General features: G+C 34.7%; 1 protein-coding gene across 5 annotated transcripts in view; it reads right to left on the reverse strand.

Annotated features, from left to right (window-relative positions):
- LOC105437706 (nesprin-1) overlaps positions 1-9896 on the reverse strand; it is a 120259-nt gene extending 110363 nt beyond the window's left edge. For 4 of the 5 annotated variants that reach the window (XM_030999734.1, XM_030999736.1, XM_030999735.1 and 1 more), the window contains exon 1: positions 9722-9896. In XM_030999734.1, coding sequence (XP_030855594.1) covers positions 9722-9806 — 85 coding nt within the window. In that variant the 5' untranslated portion in view covers positions 9807-9896. Of the gene's footprint in view, positions 1-2803; positions 3530-9721 lie in introns of those variants that run through there. The other variant, XM_030999732.1, reaches the window with a different exon arrangement.
- Between the last annotated feature and the right edge of the window lie 18021 nt (positions 9897-27917).

The following is a 27917-nucleotide window of genomic DNA, read 5'->3' on the forward strand; positions in this document are numbered from 1 at the left end:
TAGGACAAAAATCTCACCATTTACACATAATTTTTTTTACCAGTAACTTACTTAGGAGGTCAGAAAATAGAAATCCCCATAAATCATGACATAAATCTACTAGTAGTTTAAGTATAGATTTCAGGAAGACTCTTTTTACTGCTGGTACTGTACTGATATACTCAGTTCTTTTACACTTTTCAAACTAAACATTGATTTTTAACTGAGCTGTGTCTTATTGGGTGATTTGTTTTGATCATCCAGAGTGAGCTCAAGCTTGAGATATTAGACTACTCAGTGCTTCTATATTAGTCTGTCATTTAAGTCTTCTCTGTTTCAAAAGGGCCTTTCATCTTTATCCGAGATTCAAAAGTGGCTGGTTATTCCGATGGGGGAAATTAGGCAGATGAACTAGCTCTAGCTAATTCACAGAGAAAAGTGAAAATGATGAGATAATTTACCCTAACACTTAGGATGCTATTTCCAAATTCAAGACGGGATGAAATCAGAGTTACGGGTAATCTTTTCTGTGGCACTGCGAGTTAGAAAAATCCATAAAAAAAATCCATGTTTGCTCATTCTGATTTGTTGGCGAGTTGTGCGCATGCCCAACTTGCGAAGCGATCACTCAGAAGTGAGGAGATTCATGTGACCAATAATTGTCATGGTTGTTTTGTAAGAGGTACAGTAAACACTGCAAAATTCAGTGAAATTTCTGCCCTCATTTAAAAAAAAACATTCCAGAGGATGATTTTCAATTTCTTTTTGTGTGTTTGCAGTTAGTTGCTTAGCAACTTCTGATAAAACACCAGAATGTGAAAAAAATCAATAATAATTTTTGCTTGCAGTGTAAATGCAGCTTATGATGCTTTCCTGGTAGTGCAAATCATTTCTACTAACCAATGAAGGTCACATTAAAAATGATACAGACAGATGTTATCAAGTTCATATTTCCCTAGCAACAGACCTGCAAAATACTGAATGGTTTCAATGCTATCATCTGTCCCATAATCATGCTTGCATGTATGATTACAGTAGATTTCACAGAGCTTTTAGAAGAAAGAAATAGTCTGTGGGGGGGGGGGGGGGGAGCGCATTATTTTTTGTCTCCCAAAATTTAGTCGATCAATATTTTGTTCCGTTGGAGGGGGAAGGTCAGCTTTTTGGGGTCACCTATTACCAATTTTTTTTTTTTTTTTTTTTTTTAATTAAAATAATATTGAAGGGGGACGTTTCCTCCAAAACACACACATAAAAACGTTGAAGGTGGGGGTTCAACCCCCAACCCCCCCCCCCTGCATACACGCCTGAGTACATACCTCTTCTCCTCACATGGTTGTATGGTGGAAGTTAGTGATTTCCTTATTTAAACCATACAAATTTTTTTTTAAATATTATTTTAACTGATTTTTCTAAACTTTCAATCATCTGTTTCTCTGATTGTACATGAACATGTAGGAACACTTACTGATACAAATATTCATGAAACCTATGTAAAGTGAATCATCATTCATTGTGCACCAACTTTAATGTCAATGTGAAATTTCAAAAGGTAAAACACAGGTAATATTAGTCAAGCACCTTATTTCACATTGGCAGCTTTACTGTGTGGGACTTTTCAAAAGATGCATGAAAATTTGGGGCCATAATACATCCAAGTGCTAACTACAAACTATATGTAGTCTATTTCTGCGATGGGTTTATTCTTCCCTTTTAACCCTTATGTGCTTTAGGCAGTTATCCTTCCATAAAATTGCAACTATCAATATAAACTTAATGTGTTTGCTTTGAATAAAAGCCGTTCTTTTGATCAGAAACTAAACCAGGGGAATTTTTTCCGCAGAAAAGGATCAAGATGTTCTGATCTCATTTTAGATTCCTTTCCATTATAATCCAGTGTATTTATTGCATCTGTCTGTCATTAAAATAAAAAAAATCCAAATGCATATAATAACACAACAACGGACCATGTACCTGTGCAAGCAGATGTACTGCATTGCATTCTATTGATTCACCCTCTTGAGTAAATAAAGGGTGCAGTTGTATGTTGTAGAAATTCAAGGATAACATACATGTATACACTGAGATTTCTAATTCATTTTCAGCCCAATTTTGATTGAAAATTTGTTACTGCTTTTTGTATCCATTGTACAATCTACATGTAGGAGGCCTAGGCAAGTCCTCATGCAGCTAGTGGCTCAAGTGGCTTTGCCAGCTCTTGAATCCTCTACTCCAGTCAAATTGTTCTGACCCCCTCATGCATGCATGTGTATTGGGTCAGAACCATGATACCTTAAAGCAGTACTGAGCTGCAATAAGTATGGTCAGCTACTACCACAAATGGCAGAGAATTTATTTACAAAACATGAAATGGATTGAATTGCCTCCCCCCCCCCCCCCCCCCCCCCCCCAACCGAAAAAGGAAAGGCCAACTGTATTTCATTATTCACCTTCTGCACAACATCTGTCTGGTCTGGCACTTACAGCACCAAAAAAATGGAAGAAACTACTTTGTTTTATTCTTGAAGAAATAACAGGATTGAGTACTTTGTTAGTGGAATATGAGTAAGAAAGCTCATTTAGTTGGATATGTGGATTTTATTTTGAGTTTTTTGTAGCTATATAGTGTATGCTCTGCCATATTTTTTTTGAAAGATTTGACTCTAAAACATTGCTACTAAGTACTATGTGGTAGACATGTATCTAATGCATGCTTGGCACTCTGACTCTGAGTGAAAATCACTAAAACTAGTACTTCACATATCCAAACACTGGATCTCTTTTACATAACACCATCTTTTTTTCTACAAATGAATTCACTTACGTTGAAGCTTCTTTCCTAAGTTCTTCACATAAGACATATTTGTTCAATCATGCACATCTACCGGTATCCACAATCCAATATATCTTGTGATTCTAACTGCAAAGTATTCATTTAATTCCAAATATTCCTGTCAAGCAAAGTTATATTGAAGAAACCACAGCCAGGCACGCAAACATCATCTATACAGACGCTAGCATCATGCATTATCTCTGTGGACGCCAAGACGCATACATGAAGTCTGATCGAGCTAGCTCTTGAGAAAACCAATCCACTTGTTTAGGACTCTGCAGGAGGGAACACTCGGAGGTCAGGTCAACCAAAATGTTCTCCAAACATTCCAATGAAAGATAACTCCACTATATGAAGATGAGACTCCAAATGTTCTCTAAACAATCCCATGTAATACACCTCCCTTATCATCACAGCTAGTTTCTTCTATTATTAGAGTTAATCTCTCATGATACTACAGTTCATGCTGCTCTTAACATCACTTCAAATGTTTTTGAAGACTGTTGTCTGAAAACTCAGCTACAGTTAGCACAATGTTTGAGGTTCAGATTGTCTCTTCTGTATATCCTTAGTCTGGGCATTTGCATGTTCACAGCTATGGTCGAGTGGGCAGCTATTGAGGATTATTGTTAACAATACTTCTTCATCTCTCTCTCTTCAATGGACCAGAGTACTGATTTTCCTCAACAAAATAGAATCCTCTGACTCCTTTTCTGAAACCAGGATTAAAATCCCTTCCCTGGATTAATTATAGTATTTAGGTTATTGTCCTTGTCCGTCTCTGCACTGTTAACAGTTAGGTGTACAAGTCTGAAAGCACTCCATACACCGAGGGAACAAAGTGGCCAGGGTGAGCTTAGACCAAGTAAGATTTGCATTTATCTCTTCACACTTCTATGATGTAGAATGAGCGTTCATTTTTATTTTAAGGCATACCAGTATACAGATTTCCAATTTGTGAACTCATATGGCTATTTTGTGATTGTTTCTCCCTCTAAACTATCATGATTTAGAATGATTAAGTAAATTATATTTGCAATTTCAGAAGAGATTTTAAAATGAGTTTGTTTGATTAAAGAAGGATAGTTTCATGATGTTCTCATACACACTAGGCCTGTCTTCATCAGCTCCAGTTGGCTGAATAGTCAGCTATATCTGATTCTGGAAATTAGCCTGAAGCTACAAATTGTGTCTTCATCAGCTCAAGATATTTTGAGCATAGTGCGAGTCTTTGGGCTGGTGAAGACGGACCGGACAGGCTATTTTACCAAATAGGACAGGTCTACTGGTGTTTTGGTCTTGGTGTGGCCTAACTGATTGCTTACCTCAGTGAACATTGACAATGAGGTCAGCATTTGACCATTGCAATAATAAAAAGGGCATTTGATCACTCAAAATCCTCATGAATGGGCTTGAGAATCACATCACTATCATAATTGAATAGAACAAAAATGACTGTTTACATGTACCGGTACATGTTTGTTTGATACTGGTATGTTCAATTGTTCTGTTTTTATGTTCTTCCCTTGAAAGTGAAAAATAAAGCTCAAGTAAAATGAGAATATAGGCAATGATCTAGGTCATGCTATGTCATCTCACAGAACAGAGTTAAATAATCAAAGCCCGGGGGTCGTTTCCAGAACCTGTCATAAGTACAAGATCAATGATATCTCGATGCTGTTGCATGACTTGTCTGCTACACGTTTCACAAAACCGTCTTTACCAAGATGAGCAACAACTTCCCTTACAAGAGGCTTGTCGCAACTCAAAACTTGTTGCATCTTTTTGGAATGCCATCTTGAGTATGGTATCCTCTTACTTGTAAATTTTGATTTGCTCGTCACAAAAGCAAACTTGATTTTCCTCAATCTGATGAATTATTAGATATCATTAAATACACATGTTCTCATACAAATTGGATCATGTTTGTATTATTTGTGCTACCACTCTCTTAAGATTTTTACTTTTCCAAACAGTATAAATGAAATTAAACCTCATCTTTTTTGGTGATTCAGGATAAAAGCTGATGGATTGAGAGAAAGACTCTATTTTTAGCCCATGGTATCGGTATAATGAAATTGTTGCTTATCATAATTTTGTAAAAGTCTCTGTATGTTGCGGAGCAAGGATATGCTTGTCAAGGATTTGGTATTGTGAATCAATCACATCTAATGTCAAAACTTGACCCATTTATCCAATGCAGGCATTCCAGCTTACTCTGTGCTGGGGGTGTTCCCATGGCAACACACAACCATGATCACAGTGTAAACAGAATGGTAGCAATGTCCCCTCACTTGACCTTTCATGCTAGTCTTTACATGCAGACTCTTTTCAATTATGACAGGAGTGATGCTGTACATTTCTTTGCTGTGAAATAACATTAGCGTCAATATCTTGTTGGAGGGGGGGGGGGGCTGAAAGAACTGTAAAATATTTTTTTAAAGGGAATTCTTTTCTCCACCTTTAATTCAGCTGTTGAATGATGATGAGAATTATTTCATACTATCAGTTTGCAAAAATTAAATAATACTATTACATTTATATAGCCCCTTTTCATTAGATACAGAGTGCATAAACAAGAAATACTTACAAACAAAGAGAGAGAATATTATCATTCAAAGCTTGTTTTAATTACAAACAGAGATGAATATAACAACAGATAAGAAAAGATGTGTTTTCAGACACCTCTTGAAAGCTGTGAGAGTTCTTTAGTACACGGGGTAAGGAGTTCCAGGTTTGGGGGGCAATAACTTTAAAAACCCTATCCCCTATCTGTTTACTGGTTCGAGGGACAGCAAGTGTAATACTAGTGGCTGATTGTGTATTATACATGGATGTGTGCGAATGGAGTGGATTACCTAGGTATGTTTGGGCTTGATTATTGAGACACTTGTTAGTGAGAGTTAAAGTCTTATGAATGATACGATTATTAACGCAAACTCACAAAGCCAGTGAAGATCAGTGAAGATCAGTGAAGAGCTCTGAATCATGGACACATTTTGGTCTATAATGAATGAGCCATGCTGCTTTTTTTATTCTGGAGAACCAACTTGAAGGGAGTTAAGATCTTTATGGAGTAATGAATTACAATAATCTAGAGGAGACAAAACAAGAGATCTTACGAACTTCCTTATGAGGTTATACGCAAGTGGAAATTAACAGATTTGGTTACATTTTAAACATGATCTTACATATTTATATGCTTGTCAAAGGTAACTTTTTTAATATGCGAACAGATGACGAAGATGAAATGGTATGATCGTCAATCTTAAAGATAAACTTGAGTTCTGGTAATGCGATTGCATTGTGAAAGAAAAGGTGTGGAATGGATCAGAAAAGTTGATCATATAGCATGTAAGTAATGGTGTGTAATGCAAGGTTCTGGAGTCATCAACATCATCATAAATTTGGCAGAGTCTTGGTAAAGTAACAATCACTTACACAGAAAGATATGGGACAACACACATGGTGTCGGGGCTAGTACTACCCTGATTTCCTTATCTTTCTATGCTCATTACTCAGCCAGTATACATTTTCTTCCAAAATTGTTTGGCACATGACATTTATTTGTAATCTTGAACATTCAGTGTAAGCTTCGTTAGATTCTGTGAGAATTCATTTTCTTTTTTTACCAGAACTCAAGTTTATCTTTAAGATAGACATGATCATGTTGTAACTGCTGTTGGTGCTTTGGTGATGCCACAATCATAAATTCTGTCTTGTCCTGGCTGAGTTCCAGTTTATTAGCCAAAGTTGTGGCTCATGGTTGTGGCTCATGGCTTATTACTTGTATTTTTTTAAACATCATTGCCAAAATATGATATTGCTTCTTCTAATTTGTAATATTATAACAAATGTAACAATTACTAATTTAGAGATTATTGAGTTAGGCTGGATATATTGATAACACATATAGATGTAAAGAAGCTTTATTTGGGGAATTTTAATATACATGTATAACTTGAAGTTGATACATAAGTTCATTAAAACTGAAATATTAGTCCTAAAGCACTACTGTTTTACTGAGAAGTCGACAGAGAAAAATACTCTGAAGACAGTTTTTATAATACAGCCATTCAGTAATGCCTTGGTGAATAAGAGCCTGTTCGACACATACACTTTATCCCGAAATTTAATAAAGAAATACCATACATGTATAAAAAAATATTGTAATGCAAACAGGGCATTCAGACACAAACAAATATCATTAATCTCTATAAAGAAATGTGGCATAGATCCCCACTTTCCTACTGCGCATTTTGTTTTGGTACTGCACATATCATCTGCCTTTGGCTGAGTGCGCGCTAATTTGAGTAAACTTGGAGTTTGTTTCTCTGTTGCGGTGGGTCCCTGCAAATAATCGTTAAATCCTATCACTCCCCCAAACCAAACATCAAGGAGGCAATTAACTTCCAAGATGCTCCAGATATTCCCCCTCTCTTTCCCTATGTTCGAGATCATGCTAAAGCTCATGACTGCCGTTTGTATGATCGCGCTTAGCTCTGCACCATGTATATTGATGTCGTTTCATTAGTAAGCATTTAGAAACTTAAATTCATCTTTAGCTTTATCAAAATTTATGTTTAATGTATAGCCATACAACAAATTTTGTCTCTGCATGAAGTCTGAACGCAGGGTATATTCATCATGTAAAAATGATATTCCTAATGACTTCTCCAGTGCTACTCCACTTGTCTATCCTCACATCATACATATAGGCTCAAATATCTGGAGATCGACCAACCGCATGACTCTCAAAGCCATGTACAATGACGTCAGATATACACAGTGAGTCAAAACAAGAAACCCATGTTATGATAATAAAATAATAATAAAATAAAAATTGGGACTTATTAAAGGAAACCTAAACCCAAAGAATAAGTGTAGGTATTCTGAAAAATGAGATGTATTCCTGCCCTTTGATGTACAATATTCCTTACGAAAATGTACAAGATATATATAAATGAAGATATTCCTGGCATGATGTGATGCCTTTCAGCATGATATGGGCGGAGCCATTTTCTTGAAAATGTGACGCACCTGTTGAAGTTGTACATGTATCATGCACCAAGCTTTAGTTGGAAAGAATTTTTAAATCAATAACGAAACCTTTACTTTTCAATAAAATAAAAAAAATAACTGAGATGATAGAAAGTATATTAGGTGAAAAAAAATAATAGGGACACAATTGTAACAAAATTCACTTATAAATACTACACTATAGCAGTTGATAAATCTATTTCATTTATGAGAAACCTTCACCCCAGAAGAGAAGTAACTTATTTATGCAATTTGCGTTCTGGCAATTATAGTACAAAGGATAATAGCAGGTGAATGAAATGCTTCATCACCACACAAGTCTGGGAAAGAAGCATCCATAAATTTGAAAACATTACTTGATAAACGACTTCGCATAGTACGTCACATTATCAAGAAAATGGCAATGCCCATGTCGTGTTGAGAAATTGTACTTTATTTTTATTCCTCTCTCATAAACTTTGATGGGGAATCTTGTAGATTTATGGGCAATAATATATCTCTCAGAATAAGTAAAGTTATTACTTGGGGTTCGGTTTCCTTTAATTCAAGGTAGTCAAATCAGTATTAGTACCGCAGGCCCTGCTATGACTATCACCCCAGCAATCCCAGGTACTCATTTTGCTTCTGGGCAGTAAGTGATAAATGTAGGTAAACACCTTGTCCAAGGATGTAAGCACCATACTAGAGGATCAACCTGGGACCTCTTGTATGACAGTCTAGAACCTTCATCATTAGGGACGTTTAGATTTGCGTGGACTGATATGTGTGACGTCCATTCAAGGCAGTGGATTAAAAGGACGTCGATCGTAGCAATCCCCATTGTCTTCGTGCGAATCTAAAAGTCCCTAATATATCACAGTGCTCCCACATGTTCAACAGGGCCCCCTTGTAAAGCAGGCCTTTTGGCATTAAATTGGGCTACCCTGTGTTTTTAAAGAAGACTGAATAAATGAATAAATAAATAAATCCCGAATTTAAAAGTAAGAACTTAAAGGTACAGACCAGTTTTGGAAATGCTTCAATTTCAAAAAATGAAATGGAAGCTCTTCATTACCAATCATGTGAAAGAATATGTTTTGAATAATATATGATGATAACAATTTTGCCTGGAAACTGCCTACTAATTGATATATTGGGTAAATTATTATATCTATCCGGAGTGGAAAGATATCGCGTAGTCCCATAAACATCTTTCTGTGTACAGTGCTTGTAACTTTACCAAGACTTGGCCAAATTTCTTATCATTTTGATGATTCCAGAACCTTGCAGTAGACATCAATACCTATATGCTAGATGAATAACCTTTTCTGGTCGATTCCACACCTTTTCTTTCACAATTCAATCACATGACCAGAACTGGTCTATACCTTTAAAGATATATGCCAAACCTAAAAATTCAGCCTTAGCCAATTAGCAATGCGAGTCAGTCATGGACAGGGATCAGCCAGTGCATAACACCCTTTGCACTATGACCAAATGTGAGGTGGGGGGGGGGATGCAACATTTCTTTAACATAGGTTCTGCTATAAGTATAATTTCAACCTGAAAACTACTGTAATCTTCCTGAACCATATCCTGGGATGCTACAAGGCAACACTTTACTTGATATAGACCAGGGTAAACATATTCCTAACAGTCAGTCATATACATGAGAAAAAAAAAGAAAACAAGAGGATATTAGTGTAGAGCACTCCTGAATCTCCAAAGGATTTCAAGATTTACAAATAAACATCAGTAGTGGATTCATCCCACTACTCCCATACCCCCCCCCCCCCTATAATTAACCTATGATATACCTAAGTAATAGATCCACGTCTTTAACCCAAGTTCAACATATATACAAAATTATCTCTGCATACATGTACTCACCCAAGATGTATAGCTCCACATAAACAGGTTGCTTTTTCTCTTTCTTAGGGCTCTTCCTAACATGATGATATCTCCTCTGAGCCATCCTATACCGGCCCAATCAAAGACTATCACAACATCATCATTCCAAAGTTTCTCAAACAAATATAGATTGAGCTGTGACAACAACTTGTAATTTCTACTTTATTCTCATTTTCTGTATTTTCCCCTCCCCCCTTCCGGCCCCTCCAAAGTCATCTACTGGAGGCATGAGATTTCAAAATGCTACATGTTGCCGCCCACAGGAATAAGTCATCAAAAAATCATAGAATTAGTTCCAATGATTCTTGAAAAGCCCTTAAGTTCATGAGCTCATCAGCTTCTCTTCCCTGTATGTTTTCCTCAGTAAGCCAACGTGCATAGTTCAGATTGTGTTCCAAATACTACTGCATAGGAACTACCTCGTCAACAATAATTGTCGCAACGTGGGATGTAAAGAAAAAGAAAAGAAAGCCTTAATCCTGTGGCTACCAGAGCCAAGTGAGGAGGCGTTGGGCTCCCAAACATCTCTGAATGCAATCTTGTTTGCACTGGGTAAGAGAATAGCTTAAGCAATCTTGACACCATTGACATTTCTCCGATGATACACCCCCATGTCACCCCATCGAGGGTATATTGTTCAGCTTGTATTGATCACCATACATCTAACATAACAAAGTGTCATGCTTCTCTGGTCTTACTGTACTTAAATATGTTCAGGTGAATGGTCATGCTTTAGGATTTCAAAGCAAAATGGATTTATGCCTGTACATCAAACAAAAAAATTTGGAGCTTAAGCAAATACTGCAGACCATTTTGACTTGGAAGTCAAATTCCAGCAAAATAGTGGATGTAATGATCAAAAATACTTCTTAGCATTTAATCAAAATAAACATTGCTTCTACTCTATGGAAGACAATTTATGGTATACCGGTAAGTTTATATTTCAATACAATAACTATTAAACAACAGAATGTGAAACAAGAATTTACAAAGTTCAAACTACAGAATGCTAGCTGCTGTAGCCTGTATGTTTGAGGAAGAAATACGATTATAGAATCTAAGAAGTTAATCCCTTAACTGTTCATCATTTAGTAGCATGTGTAATAACAAATTAACTCACAGTGCTTTTCTCTCAAGTTTAAAGATAAAGACCAGTTCTGGTCATGCGATTGCATTGTGAAAGAAACGTTGTGTAATCGATCAGAAAAGGTTGATCATCTAGCATATAAGTATTGGTGTGTACTGCAAGGTTCTGGAATCATCAAAATGATAAGAAATTTGTGCCAGTCTTCGTAAAGTTACAAGCACTGTACACAGAAAGATGTATATGGGACTATGCACACATGCGCAACACATGCGTTTATCTCTCACAGTCCAATAGATAAACTAATTTACCAAATATATCAATTAGTAGGCGGTTTCCCAGCAAAATTGTTATCATCATATATTATTCAAAACATATTCTTTCACATGATAAGTAATGAAGAGCTTCCATTTCATTTTTTGAAATTGGAGCGTTTCCAATACTGGTCTTTACCTTTAAGGAAAAAAATCATGTTTTAAAAAATACAAAATTATTTTCCTGGGAAAAATATTGACAGCAAACTTTATCAGAATACATGACATTTTACACCAAAGAATTATTTGAAAAGAATTTAAATTTGCAACAAGTAGCAGTGATAAAATGGCATTTTTCACAAGTTATGTCCAAAAGGGAGATTATGCATTATGCCTTTAAACTCTACGTTATGATTAATTGCATCAGATAAACATGTATGCAGGACGCTGATACAGCACTTTTAACCAATGCTCAGGTAACAAAAGTGGACCCCCCCCCCCCCCCCCCTGCAAAACCCATTCTAGCATATATTAACTTCTTTCATTGAATTCTTGGCTAAAAAGACATTGCAAAATCTGATGATCTTTCATTTGTTGCTTGTTAAAAAAATAGACTTGTTACCCTCTCCTAGATCCACTACTGGCTAAAATATTATTAATCACGTCACTGTACATGTATTTAATTACATTCTGTGGGCAGATAATATGAAGTCAACACCACCATGTTTGATCTGTGACACCTAGGCAAGGAATTCTACAGATGCTATTTGAAGATAACCAAGGAGTTATTCAGGCTGAAGCCTAATAGAGTGGTGAAGTGTGATGTCATCAAAATTCTATTTTTAGAATTTCTCAATTTTTTTCTTCATTTCCCGAAAAAGCATCAAAAATAATGTCCAAATGTTGAAAGACCAATTGAATGTGTAAGTATTGGCTGAGATATGACCATCTGAATGAATATATTTCCTATAGGAACTCAGTGTTATATGCTCTGGCTCCTAACCATTAGGAGCCAGAGCATATAACACTCTAGTACTCTATACTATATATTAACTCCTTGAGATATAACTTTAAATAATTTCACAGCATACATATAAATCTCAGAATTACATAACTTTTATGGCTTACATGTAAAGGTAGCCTATATTGCTTATAAATACTGGCTAAAATTCCTACAGGTTCAACACTTCAAATATAGATCTATTTTTAAATTACTGGATTTATTTGGAAGAAACAGATTTTGAACTTTGAAAAAGCAAACAATACTATTTAAATACGCAATTCCATATTTGCAAACTACCCAGCCCATTCACAGTATGATCATTCAAATAAGCCTCTTGTGTGAACAGAGAGTTTGTGAATGTGTTATGAATAAGCCAACAGTTGACACTGATAAATTCCTTTAAAATAAATAAAGGTAATGACAATATTTATATGGGTATCTCGTCAAAGGTTTTATGAACTGACATGTTGATGCAGCAGAGCGAATCCATGTTAAGAGAAAACCATTGATGAAGTCTCCTGGGTTTTGGGGGTTTCTTTTCAGACAATTTTTTTCTTTCTTTTCAGACAATGGATATCTCTTTCTATTTCTGTTTGTTGTGAAAAAATCATAAGGTGAAGGTTAATAAGTATGGTTATAACAGAAGATCTTTTCCTCTTATTCATAGTGTGAATTTAGCATGATGTTAGCTTTAATATCATAATGGTAGTTTCAATGCCCACCTCCCCCACTACCACCAGCACTACCACCTTTGTTGGGGGTGGGGGATGTGATAAATGGCATTAAAACTGCTGGAAGACCAGCTAATAATAGAAACAACACACAACTTCTATTTGATATTAAGTAACTAGGGAAATGGAAATGAAACCCCACAAAGGATCCTATGATCATAAAATTTGTAACACTTAGTGGTAAACAAAGAGGATCATAAGGACCAAAGGAGGACATCTAGTAAAAGAAAAGGTTCCATTTTTAAGACAGGAAAATCAGTGTTCAAACAGATTTTTTTCTCTCCAGAGATTTGAGGAAAATCTGACAAACTAATAACAGTTATTAAGATTTTCTTATGGAGATTATCTAACAGTTATTAGGTGTTACAAGATGATGAAGCGGATCCTAATCAAATGATTGGTTGAGAGCGTACAAGTGACCAGGCATTTATTTTGCCTCAGACATAATTTTCATTAGTAAATACGTATGACCGGTCATTAGTAAATACTTATGACCAGTCATTAGTAATATCATAGATATATTGACTGCTATGAGAGGCATTGCTGTTTCTATAGGCTCAAGGAAACATTACATCCTGCTTTGACCCGAGGCGTGCCAGGGTGAGTGGCGTGCCGAGGAGTCATAGAACTATGTAACGTCACAGAGAGCCTGTAAATTAGCAGCTATGCTTCGAATATTAAAGCAGTTTATATATCTTTTATACCGAATTCACACAAAATCTACCAAGAATTTTTACCTTACCATTTTCTTGAGAAAAGACTGGTTAAAACATTACAGAAAATCTGAGAAACCGTCTGTAAATCTTCGCTGGAAAGTTGCCTGAATGCTACACACATTGCACTGTATTTTGCATCCGTGCTCGCACAAAGAAACTTTTTTAACATAAACCAATAGGATCTTGGCAAAATTTATTATGTGGCCCGTTACCCGGGGCAACGGGCATCTTTCAAAAAGACTATTGAACAGTAGGCGGGCATGGCTAAAATCACGACTCCAATTTCTACCAATCAGATGACTAGATTTATTCAACATACTAAAGAGAGGTACAAATAAAACAAATAATACCCACACTCGGTAAGCACTCAGTACCTTCGCAACAGTCCAAACACCCGTGGCTATCGCCTCAGCATGTTAGACTGTTCCAAAGGTACCTTGTGTGGGTACCGGTAATTCTTACTATTGCCCTCACTGCTGCTATTATTTGTATATTAATATCTTAATGTCCATATATGCTTTTGCAAAAGTTATCCAAGTTAGTAATTTTTCTTTCATCCACATGTAATAAACTATTCTATTCTTTTCTTTCATCCCAGAACAGGGATATTTTGTTTGGGGTATATATTTGTATACTGAACAAATATATACCGGTACATGAATATGTAAAGATTTCAAAATATTATTTGTCATGTTTATGAAACAAATCTCTCATTTTATAAGTGTACATATGTGTATGCATGCAAAAGACAGGAGAAAATCAATTGTCTGAAAAGATATAGTAGGCATGTGTATTTATTCATTTCAAATAAATGTCAAAATATTTAGCTGAAACCACAATGTAAATATGTTAAAGTTGAGTCTGTGATTCTAGACTATATATACTTCAACATCTCAAGGAAGAAAGGTCAGCATTCACGTGAAAGAGCTGTGCTCTGCTGCCCTCTATATGAACAGACAGTACATTGAGCATCTTTCTTGGAAGGTTTTAGTTCTAATTTTAGAAAATAGCATCTGGTTGTCCCTGCATGCTATTCTCATTACCTTTGTACATACTGTACACAAGAGAGCTACATGTATGTTGTTTCTTTCTTCTTGCGTAATGAAAACGGGTGGTGAATTCCCATCATGTAGAGTGTTAATCAAAGCATAGGTGTTTAAGTTTCTAGGTCTTCTCTTCAATAATGTTTCCTTTGAATACAATTAGATTATTCAACATATTTTCAAAAGCAACACAAAGTTCTGGTGGCAAAAAAAAGAAATTGCAGTGAAATTTGATAGGAATTTTAAAAAATACCAATATTCAGGTATATTTCTGCAACTGTCACGCCATAATTAATCAAGGCTGCTAGGTAGTCTGTTTCATTTTGTAATGTTTCTCAATCATACTGTCACTATCATAAAGTGTAGTTTACTCCTGGGGCCTGTCTTGCAAAGACTTGATATTAATTGCAACTATTTACATAAGAGATAGGAGATTGCAAACTTGCAATTGACCAGAGGAGTGGCAATTGATTTGGATTAATTGCAACTCCTTGTAAGACAGGGTCCTGGTGTGTGTATACACTATACATGTATCGCACAATATTAAATATTTTAGAAAAAATAATATTTGAACACATGTACACGTACATGTACCGCAGTTAATTGTGTACATCATTAATTCAAATAGGAAGTGAAATCTAGAGACAAAGTTTCAAATTGGAAATTCTTTCAATTCAAATGAAAACAAAATTTGAATAAAATGGTAAAGACTGATGACTTTTCCTAACCAGTACAGTACAGTACATTTTCTCCCAGACAACCATTCCTGCACTGTGATCAATAAATGTACATGCACTTAATTCATTTCAGACAAATATTGATATTAGAGATAATAAAATTCAATAAGCATGTAATAAAATGACTAATGACAAAGACTGACGATTGAATTCTTTGAGCATGACAAAATCTAACATTGGACATTGAGCACTCAGTTAACACGTATCCATAAACATCACAATTGCATTTGCAATGTTGTTGAAGATCATTGGAGGTAAAATCTGGTGCTTTAGGTGTAATACTACCAGAAATATAATTCACTATTATATTTACATCTCTATATAATTTGTGTGAAATTTCTTCTTCTTCTACATGAACATGCAGGCTATAATATAAATGCATGTTTCTACATCCAGTATGACTAACTGCATCAAATATAGACTTCATGACCTAAATTTTGAATCCAATTGAAAAAGAATATTCAAACCACCCCCTGCACAGCATCTGCATCAAATGAGTGTATTCATCCTTCCATACATACACAGGGAGTATAAAGCAACCATCTGCCCTTTTGTATCCCACACAAAGAAATTACCTCACACAGCCAGGTAATGTGGCATTTAGAGCACGAAACATAGCCATGTTCTTATACTGGCCTTCATGCAGTGCTATGTTTGACATGATACAAGTTGACCATGGCCTTTCATCTTTGTAAGATAAAAGAATTATTTCCATTGAGAGAATGGCCCTTATAGTAAGCTTGAAGGAAAAGCAAGGCAGCCAAATAGAGTTTATGTAGCCTTGATGTTGATATCAAGGTTTATTTTGAGTTACACATGCAGATTTACTTCTTGTTTTACAATAATCATGCTATAGCATTAATTGCATTTACTCAGTAAATCATGCTGCATCAACTACCCTCTCAACACACATACACTATCGTAATAAAAGGATATCTATTTCTCAATCCTTAGACTATAAATTTTGTAAAAGAAAGCTCAAACATTTAAACCAGATCACCTTTCTCACTAACATCATTCAACTCTATTATCCAATCTACACCTTTACTCCCTGTTTGAACATGGCTATGATGGTATTATATTTACTATATTACTATTTACTATGCAGGTCCCAAATTATGGAATGCATTGCCAGCTTATCTAAAACCGGCATGCTCCCAGAATATCTTCAAGAGACAATGTCTTCAAGAGACAATTGAAAGAAACGCCTTTACAATTGTATTTACATTGAGTCACCTGTTGTGTGTTGTTTATTTTAAATGTTAATTGTTATATCCCTTGTTTGTATGGGTTTTCTTATTATTATTCTGCTTGGGTCTAATTCATCCTACATGTACTAACTTTACTTCTCATCTTGCTTTTCTCTCCCTCAATTTTCATACCTCTCCCTCTCTGTCTGTCTCTCTCTCTCTCTCTCTCTCTCTCTCTCTCTCTCTATATATATATATATATATATATATATATATATATATATATATATATATATCTCCCTCTCTCGTTTCTCTAAGACCCAGCTGCTTATGTATTCTCTCTCTCTTGCTGTTGTATATGCAACAATATTCAATGCAATTTATACGTCACAACAGCGTCGATTTCACAAGATCTTTAATCTGATCCCCACTCAATTTATTTTATTTGTGCTTTCAACTACTGATTTTTCTTCGTTCATGTTATTATATTTGTCATATGCGTTTCATACGTAATCTTATGTATCTGTTTTTATATTGAGTGAATAAATGAATTGAATTGAAAAATTGTTTGATCATGGTCATGACAATATCATGTGAAAATGGCTATTATGATCATAGTTATAAATGATTAATTGTTTGAACATGGCTATGATTATGTTGCTGAGTGGTTTAACGCGCTTGACTGGAGATGTGAAGGTCGAAGGTTTGAATCCCAACACAGCACTAATATCCTTTGGCAGGATATTAACCTGCACTTGCTACTCTCCACCCGGGTGTTAAATGGGTAGCCGGTAGGATGCGACCGTCATTGTTGGTCAAACAGTTTTTGAGCGTCAAGTAACGCCTGGACGGAATGCTCCAAGTAATAGTCTGTAACATATTTAGATTCAACTACTTCACCTCCTTATCACAAAGGCAGCACTAAATATTGACAAATACTGGTGTAGTAAAACTGATGGTAACCAAACCAGTATTTGAATGAATGGCTAACAATGACAACCAGTAAATGTAAATCAGGTGGTTATATTCAAACAAGCAGCTTGTGAAGTCTCCTGTGTACACAATTCAAGTTGAAGCCCAAACAATTGTCTCCTTGGTGATAAGGAAGATCTACTTTATACAAGACCATGCTTCTTCACAAGCAAGCCATCAAAGATAAATATTCCCTTGCCTTAAACAATAAAACCAGCATTAGAGAAGAGTCTAGAAGAAATGCCAATGAATGATACATGTACATGTAGGTACCATGGATCATGATAACCTTTAAAAGTGATACCCTAAATAAACTTGAAAATGTTTATCTATAAGGTTGAACTATTTCACCTTCTATCTAAAAAAATTAGTTGGGAGACGAATGTATAACTTACATTTCATCTTTTAGGACAGATCATATGTTATCAAAAATTGTAACTTTTACATTTTTAGACTTAATGAATCATGTTCATCCATAATTTTTTTTATTTTTTTTAGTGAAATTATTTGTTGCATTCATTATTTATGTTATTTGCATATACTGTAACACATACAAACTTTGGCAGATTGTTAAAACATGATTTTCTATCAGTGATCAACTCTATTTTTGTAACATACTACTTCCGACTTCCCATCCACTAGTCACAACTTCTCAGTGTAACGCTTATCTCTACTACAAACATCACAGTAGAATGAAATCTGTTTCTAAGATCTCATAATGTTTACCAACTCTTTCTCAAACACTTGCCTAATTCTTCGGTTCCTGACTTACAGGAGAAGATTCACTCTAATTCTACAAGTGTCTGAAACCTCAAAAGAGATAACATGATAATTGGGGTTAGCTGATGTTCTCTTGGCTTCATTCAAAATTGTAATCATTTATGACTGGTTCTTCAATAAGTTTCCTAGCATACTGTACATGTTAATACAACTATAAATGCAGATATTATAGATTCAATCTTTATAGGACTCTTCTTGGATGTTACTTTATGATAAGCCTCTTACATTTTAAGCATAAAAATAAAAAATGAACAAATTCAGTGTATTACGATATTTTGATGAACAAAAAAAATAAAAACCTGTTCATTTAACTTCAAGATTTCCCAAAATTGTATCTAGACATTTTGCAACATTTGCCATCTACAGCATTGGGGAGTTAAAACAATACAAGAAATAGCACCTTGACTATATCCCAATTCCTATGAAATACGGGGAATCAGTGATGACCGAAATAAAATCTCCATGACTTCAAATAGTTCCTCTAAAACATGGAAGTACAATGATAACTTGATGGAGTAAGTTTCTTCAACATTCTAGCTGCTTGTTCTTTGTTTTTGTGTGTATAACCTACACTTTTTCTGTAGTCTGCAGCCTCATGCATCTGGCTTAGTATTCAATGGATTTAACGACAGAGCCTCAACAGGAAGCCATACTGTTTAGTGTTGTTGCTAGGGTAGGCAGTTGCCAGGAAGGACTTCCCCTGCAAACACATACAGTCATATCACTTCAAAATACAGATCACCATCTAATCAATACTCTTGACTGAGTCAAGTTCAGTTTGTTCAAAGAAACATCTGCCAAGTCTGAAAGGGGACAATTATTCATCAATCCATCCTATTATCCAGGCAATGAATGAGCGTGACTCAAGGAAATATTTAATACCTACCTGTATCTGAAGGACTTTATCGCAAATGATATTCTAAAACTGATTTAATCTTATCGGTATATATTTATCTTACTCTTAGAGTTAGAGACAAGATTATAATTATAATACACGTAAATGTAAAATCATATTGGTTGATAAATACATTTGCACAAGTGGATGCTTTTTGTAGAAGACATTTTGAGCAAAGACCCAATGAAATATTGCAATTTTAATTTAGTAAACGTCAACTAAAACATTCTTACTAAAGTCAAGATAAAATAATTCCCAGAATGCCACCACATTACATGTACATGTAGGTCATATCATTTTATTTTCTTCAAAAGACAGCTTAACATTTTTAAGACAAGGGCATTGGTGGCAATGTGACCATTCAAATAATATATTTTCGGCTACAGGTATACATGTTATTAGGTAGGTATGTATTAACAGAGATGCCAACCTCTTGACACACACAAAAAGACTGAGTATCCTAAAAAAAAATTATATTTTGGAGAGAAAAATCAGATTTTCACGAAAACTCGACACTACTGTACCACTGGCTCGTCGGCCTCGGGCCAGTAGAATTTCAGAATTGTTTTTGCTCTTTCACTAAAATTAGCAAAGTCTTTTGGGGGTTGCAGGGGTTTATTTGTACATGTTTCTATGCACTTCCATTGTTTTAATTGTTTGTTTGTTTGTTTTTTGTTTTTTAAATAATAAATATAATAAAAAATCGTATTTTAAGATTTTAAGATCGTATTTCACTCTTATTATCGTACTACATATATGATTTAATCATACTGGTTGGCATCTCTGTATATAGATTTAAGATTGTTAAGTATAATTGTTTAATATAGTAACTAATGTAGTGGAAATGGGCCCTTATTTACCAACATAAGAAGAATCTCACTGTCATAAAATGTCATGATAGATTGTAAATCAACACAAATCATTTATTTCTAAAACATAAAGGGCACTAAAATCATGCCAGCTGTTTGCTCAGGAACAAAAGTTGGGGACAAATAGTGATATTTACACAGGTGGTATCACAGACACCCTAATAAACACATGAATCAGTAAAGGACACTCCTCTTCATTCCAATAATCCAATCAAGAACTATATTCTTGTACACCAAGTGAAATAAAAGGAGTCTAACTTTGAAAAGTCTCCAAGAGTTTGAGTTGAGTTGAGTTTGAGCTTGCTGCTACTCCATGATATGGAAAGTGAAACAAGATATGGAGGAAAAAAATGTGAAATACCCATATTCACTTGTACATATGTATAATATGGACAATTCCATATTAGGAAAAATTGGAAATTTTGATGACATTTCCAACCTTCCATATGGATACATATTTAATGATTTTGTTTTAAGTTCACTATCCAAGTACTGTATATCAGCAACAACAAAAGTCAATGGTCATGATAGAGATATTTTCATTTTTGTGTAGCATGAAATGGATTTTTTTTCTTCTTTTTTTCTAAGGGGGTGGGGTTATATCAAATACAATGACACGGAGCCCATTTTCCATTATTTCACAAAAAATTATTAATAAATCTGAGTGACCAGTGATTATCAATATATTGTGGTACTCTGATAATATTTACAATCAATAAATATTATTAATATACATGATGACTTACTTAGATTAGTAAGCTTCAAATACTGTAAAACGGGTACACGTTTCTCTTTATGGAATTGCCCAATAAAACTCATATGAGCATTGTACAGTATGAGTCCTGAAACATACCAAGTTTGCACAATGCATCTAATTAACATACTCTACTGAGTATGAGCACATACAGTGCATTGGAGGATATTGTACACTTTCTCCCAGTGCTAAAACCCGTCAATATTGTGAAGTATTGACAATCCATCTGGACTGCAAGTACAATCACTCCAACTTTGTGGCTGGCTGATGTCCATTATCATAACTGTAAGAGTGCAGATGATTCTCATCATATTTGGTAGGCCTACGTGTCTATTTTCTATTGTAAGAAAGTACCAGTATATTAATTGGAAAGCAGGCATATGAAACCAATTTTATCTTTGAATTTTTTTCTTTACAAAGTGATGTATCACTCACTGATCGACCAATGGCCATAAAATATTAATTTTCAGAAAGATGGAGCTGAAAATATACATAACCACAAAATGAAAACATCAAAGAAGAATGTAATGTATAACATCAAACAGGGACTTATTCTTTCCCAGTATAAATAGTTTTAGATATATGCCTTTAAATTTGCAATCATCCTTTGCTCACCTGGCGGAAGTTAAAGTGTATATAAATATCAGAATTATCAAAACTCTAACATATTAGCTCCTGATTTTGTCATCTTTTGTTGAGAGATAAATGAAAAGAGTTCTTACAATAATTTATAACAATGATAAATAAATGTATACCAAAACTGATAATACCAAATAAAATTTATTTAAACATCTGCCTGTGTTAAATTTTAAGGCCTTTCTGGCTCCAAAGTACAGACAATCTATTATGTAGCTCTGTAAATCACACAGTCAATGCTAAGGCATTTCATACCAAGGAGGGCTCATACCAAGGCATCTCATAATAACATGCCTTGTTAATCCCATATCGTCAGACAGCTAGAGTACTGTCATAACACTGTGGCCCATCTCAGACATAACACACATGTACATGGCATGTGTATTTCTTTGTGAGGTGTATGTGAGAGAAATCATGCAATATGTTTTCTTTAAATATGTGGGAATAGGGGAGGAGACCTTTATTGTTTTATTCCCTGTAAGTTGAGTGAAATTATTGCTTAACCCTTTTTCATACATGTAGATCTAAAGCAATGAATTCATAAGTTCTTACAAAGCCAACACTTTCAGAATACCGTCTATGATCAGAATACTAAAAAAAGGGGGAAAATGCAAATGGCAACTTGTAAGAAAATTCATAGTTGTTTGTTTTTCTTGTCATCATGCCAATTCACAACACATTTTTGTGTTGATGCTCAAAATTTGTAATATATTTATCTCACAAAAGGTAAAGGTACTAACTTTGAAACATTAGTTGTATAACATGATATTTCTTAGTTTGTCTATTTGTACTGCAGTGTATATACCGGTATGCTGTTAATGATTTCGTTATCAATAAAATACACACTGTTCACTATACATGTATGAGTCCCTTGAAGAATTTCAAAGAAACATGGAAGGGTAGCTAGATTAACTCTTTCTAGACTTGAACAAATGCCACTCTTGTCTGTTGGGAGACAGAAGGGCATTAACTCAAGTTCTTTAACTAAGTGTCAATATCCTGCTGGCTCTAACCAAACTAAATGTTCCCCCTGACATATTAGTCACATGAAGTGTTTGTCTTGATCTACAGAGTCATAAGGATTGCGCAATCATCATACATGTATGTAGCTTGGCATGTCACATATATTACCTTATGCGTCATATGAACATTCAACTTGCACTAGTTGTTTATATGACTATAGCCAACAATTGCTTTCAGTAAAACAATCAAAGAATCCCAAATAATCATGTTAAAGTGGTGGTGATTTTCAATTAGAATACAAATGCATACATTTCTACAAGTATTTGTACGGGACAGTATAGTAATAATGACCTTGAAATCATTAGATTTCATTATTTGTACATGGATGATCATGTTAACCTATCCAATTGAAATCCAAAGAGCATTATTCATGTCTTACACATTACTACTCACATCAGTACCATCTTAAATTATAAGTTTTCTTGCTCGTGCATTTTTGTTTTTATTGAAAATAACACTCAACGACATAACATATTTACAATAATAGCATATCAATTCTTAGATTATAAGTTGCTTGAAAGTTTCATGGATGGACACACATGAGTGCATATTGTGTGAAAAACAGACACATTGTCATAACCAAGACACAGACCAGTAGTCTTATTGACATTTGCCTTTTCTGGATATGATAATATTCCCGAGTAATGATAAAAGAACATGGCCTTGACTTTCAGAGTGTAGTACAGGAGGTGTTGTTGTACACGGTTCTCAATAGAATTGCCAATTTTCATAATGTAACCAAACTTTAATGCATACATCTTTGTCAAGTGCCTCAATACATGTACAAATATTTCATTCACCTGATAAGAATAATAGTATTTCAATAGTCAGGATGCAAAGTGCATCTATCATGTGTTCTTAGGTAGGGCAAGCCATAATGTTTGTTCTACCTGGCAACAACTTATGTATGCAGTTTGCATTCTGACTATTGACATACATTTATTCATAACAGATTAATAAAATAATTGGTATGGAGGCACTTCACACAAATGTATGCATTAGATTTGGTTACAATACGAAAATGGTCTACTGCAAGGTCAATGATTTGAAAACAAATTAGTAGTTCTACAACTGTATGGATGTTTTAAGTGCCTTAGGGCACGTTTATCGGGGCTTGCCACTAGATATGTACATATCGTACCCCACTATCATACCCCACTATCGAACCCCACTATACGATCGTGATTTGCGGGATGTCGCGTTTATCGTCTCTTCACGATTCACAATAAAGGCCTTGTCTCTTCGCAGCTGCTCAGCGCCGTTTGACCCGGGAAGCAGACTAGCCTGGGAATTCCTATTTGCATGTGAGGTTCAAAACAGCTTTGCGTTTATCGGTCTCTCAGAAACGTGATTCTGGCTGTATGTCACACTCAAAACACACCTTTTTGCGTTTTTAGATATGCCCATATAAGCATGAGCATTTAATAAAGGCTTTGCGTTTATCACCTTCTAAATTTGCCTGAAAGACGTTTGAGAAACCTGATTCTAGACAAAATTTGGTCGATAAACGCAACCATAGAAGGAACTAGGCTAATACCAGGGTGATTATAATAATTTGTAGGTGCTTTAAGCATTTCCTGGGATAGTATATGAGCACAATATACATTATTATTATTTGAAGAGAAGGTTCATTGATTCCTAAAAACTAACTTTATTGTCATAATTGCAAAGGTGAAACTTTGATTAGACAAGGTTATCAAAATGCAATGCTTGGAAACATTCGAAGTAATGATTATTATCAATTACAAAACGCTTAAATATAGCCAGAGCTGCCAACCTCCAGAACCGAAAATCAGTAATCACAAGGCTCAAAATCAGTAATTTTGGGTATAAATCAGTAATTTCCTATGCGGCGCTATGACTCTAATAAAAACGGCACGCCAACACTGCACAGACACATGATTATCTGACATTTTTGGTGATTTTACTCACACAAAGTTGTTAAATAATGAGTTTCATATCATCACAACACAGTCTTCCAGGAAAAATGGGGGGGAAAAAAAATATATATAAAAAAAAAAAAATAAAAAAAAAAAAAATCATTTTTTTTTTTTTTAAATCCGTAATTTTAAACAACATTCCGTAATGGTCGTTAATTTCCGTACCAATTACGGGAAATCCGTACTAGTTGGCAGCTCTGTATAGCCCAGCATTGCACCTGAAGAGCTCTTTCAATGCTGCTGAGATGTGTGACGTCACATGTTGAACATGATTTGCACAAGCAGACGATGTCCCATGCCATCTCATACATTTTTAGTGCCTGTTTTGTCATCTTCTCTTCAGTTATTTCTTTTACTTCACTACCATCAGGCTAAATGTTTAATCTATTGCCTCACTCTAAACCCGCCAAGGGTATCATTTTGATTAAAAATGCAGCGATAAAAAAAAAAAAGGGATCGCTTGTAAACAAATAAGATGCCATTGTATTTTTGGTATGTTCAGCGTTTCAAGAGGGAACGAATGCCGTCCATGCTATCATTCCGGGTTTTTTTTCCAATTTGAAAGTGTGTTTTCTTTGATTGTTAATTAACCCCTATCCTGTGTAATTACAACCAAAAAAAATATAGCTATCAGAATTGGTTTCATATCCCTTTTTGAATGGCGTAAAATGCCATCAAATTTATACACTAAACTCATTATAATTTGAGAAATAATAGCATTGCAATTATGTTTAATTCAAATCATTTATTTCCGAATTCCAACATCAATTAAAACAATGTGTAAAAAACAGTCAATGGGAAATCAAAACATTATAAAACTATGACATTTCAATCAAACGATTGAGAAGATAAAAAAAAAAAAAAGTATATCATTCAATGAGAAACAAGGTGAAGAAAGGTGAAAAGTAGACCGTTAAATACATAATTCAGTATTGACAGACTACATAAAAAACACAAGTGTATAATTGGAAAAATGGTGAACACAATGAAAGCCAGGTTTGTGGCTTGTTAGGGTGTGTACACCTAAATGTATTTGTTTGTTTTTACATTATTATCATAAAATTTACAGATTGTTCAAACAAAACATAAAACATAGAACATGACAAACATAAAAAACATATAAGAGCATCAAACAGTATGGTATGGTTCTTCAGAATAATTTAAGAAGACATATTTAACAAATTAAAAGTAATCAATATGAAAAAATTAAATGGTTCTTATATTGCCTCCTGAATGTATTATTAAATGAAATATTGAATTGGTTACATTTTACATTTTCCAAAGAACTTGAGCCTAATGTCTCAGAGAGTTTCTTGAATAATCGTTATTATATGTCCACCACTTAAATTTGTTTGCATTTCTTGTAGGATAACTATGAATCTGAGAATTTAAAGAAAACATACGGTATTCATTAAATATTAATACAAAGTGTGGGTATTGAATCTTTGCATTTAAGGGAACATATTTGTAGTTTGTTTATATTAGTGAACATAATCTCTTAAATAGTGGGGATGAGGGTGTCATATTTGAATTAGCACATATATACGTATTGCTTTTTTCTGTAATATAATTAATATTTAATACCGGTATGTGTACAAAAAGTATCTCCCCAAACAGTATTGCAGTAAGAAATAGCAGATAAAATTAACGTATTGTAAATATTAATAAAAGATATATGCAGTTGAAACATGTTTCAATCAATCAGTGAGGCGGAACGAGTATCAATTCGTGTTGGCTTATCAGCAATAAGGGGGTAAAATCCAGCTGACAATGTAACATTAACAAGTTAATATGTAATAGGACTAATTTCGTGCTTCAAAATATCAACATGAAAATCACCAATGCTATATGAGTTTGAACTCTTTACATATTATATTCAAAATGTTATCAAGGAATTATATAAATAATGAAAGATTAGATTTGGGCTGACGGTAAGTAACTACCAGTATTACAAACACAAATATGTCTTTGGAGTGTATGTATAAAATGTGGATACCAACAATTTCAACACCGTCACACTGATCTGAAAAATCATGAATTTTGTAATGCAGGTCATCTCGTATGGGATGTCGTCTGCTCGGGCAGGATTGGTTCATAAATATTGTGACGTCATTAAAACATTGTTATTTTTCTGGCGAATCTCTTGTATATCCTAGATGCTATGGAGGTGGTTTCATTTGTATTTTTATAAAGCACCCAATATGTAGTTGACCTAAAACTTGTATGATTGCCATCTGTTAGCTTACTGGTTTCTAGTGATACTTTATTTGCCATATTTGTGATTTTCTTTGAATGGCTCTTTAACTCAGTCTCTGTAGGGACTAAAACTATTTTCACTGTTAATATATCTTCTATCCTATCATTTTTTCCTACTTTCCATATATTCAAGGGATACCACCTAGAACAAACAAATAGTCACAAAATATGAGAAGAAAATTTCTGCATTTGATCGCAACCACACTCCTAGAACACTGTACAACTGAATGATCCCATGGGAAGATTTGGGGATTACTTTTGATACCTGATCCTCTGCACAAAATTATTCATCTCACATTCTATACCCTGTGGATTTTGACACAATTGCCAAACAAACAGATCCGTGTTTTCAGACAAGATAGAATAACAAATTACTTGCGTCAAACTTCAAAACTCCAATCAGGTATGTAGCGAGACACAAACCTTCCCCATATTATATTTTAAAATCCCATACTAGCTGCATTTTCACTGTGCACAAGCAAATTTTTTCTCACATTACGTATTTCGTGGGTAGATGCTTAGCAAAAAGAAAAAAAAATCCACCTCAGGTGTGCGTTTTTTTTAAATGCCTGCATAAATTTCACTATTTTTTGCAGTATAAATGCATGCTCTCAAAACATTGGTGAATAATTCCATTTTGGGTCATATGGCTCTCCTTCCTTCCATGCCAATCGCATGCAGAGTGCAAATGAGCAGTGCTCACCAAAAACAGCAAAACCAGAGGTTTCTTGACTTGTAGGCTTTTCCAGTAGTGCAAATGCAGTCCACAGAATTGACAATATTTCAAAATGGGTAAATGCGCCTAATGTCACCTTTATTTGCAAGTTTTCAAAAATTTGGGATAATGGTTCTCATAACACAAAAAAGTTATTCAAAGAACTGTATGCCAATCATTTGAAGGGTAATACTTCAAAGGAAACTTGATGCTTTAGCCTTTACGATACATCTCTTGAATCCTGTATGACAGATAATACTCCCCCTCCCCTTTCTAGTCAGGTCAGGGAAGTATGGGATTTTTTTTTTGGGGGGGGGGGCGGACACCATAATGCCACAGATAGATATTTATTTTCTTTAAGTTCATAACAATTTCATTTTTGTATCCTGCTGTCTCATATACGAAAGAAGAGGAAGAGAAATTTGGTGTTGCAATGCAAATCCATTTTGGTATGATTTACAACTTATATATGAATCTGAGATGGGGAAGGGGAGCAAGGACTAGCCCTGGTAAAAAGATAAAGCTACCGGTAAGTATTTACACCCCTCCCCCATACATACATTGTACACTCATACAA

The sequence above is a fragment of the Strongylocentrotus purpuratus genome, unplaced genomic scaffold (genome assembly GCF_000002235.5).
Source record: "Strongylocentrotus purpuratus isolate Spur 01 unplaced genomic scaffold, Spur_5.0 spur5_scaffold_5, whole genome shotgun sequence".
Taxonomy (NCBI): Eukaryota; Metazoa; Echinodermata; class Echinoidea; order Camarodonta; family Strongylocentrotidae; genus Strongylocentrotus; species Strongylocentrotus purpuratus.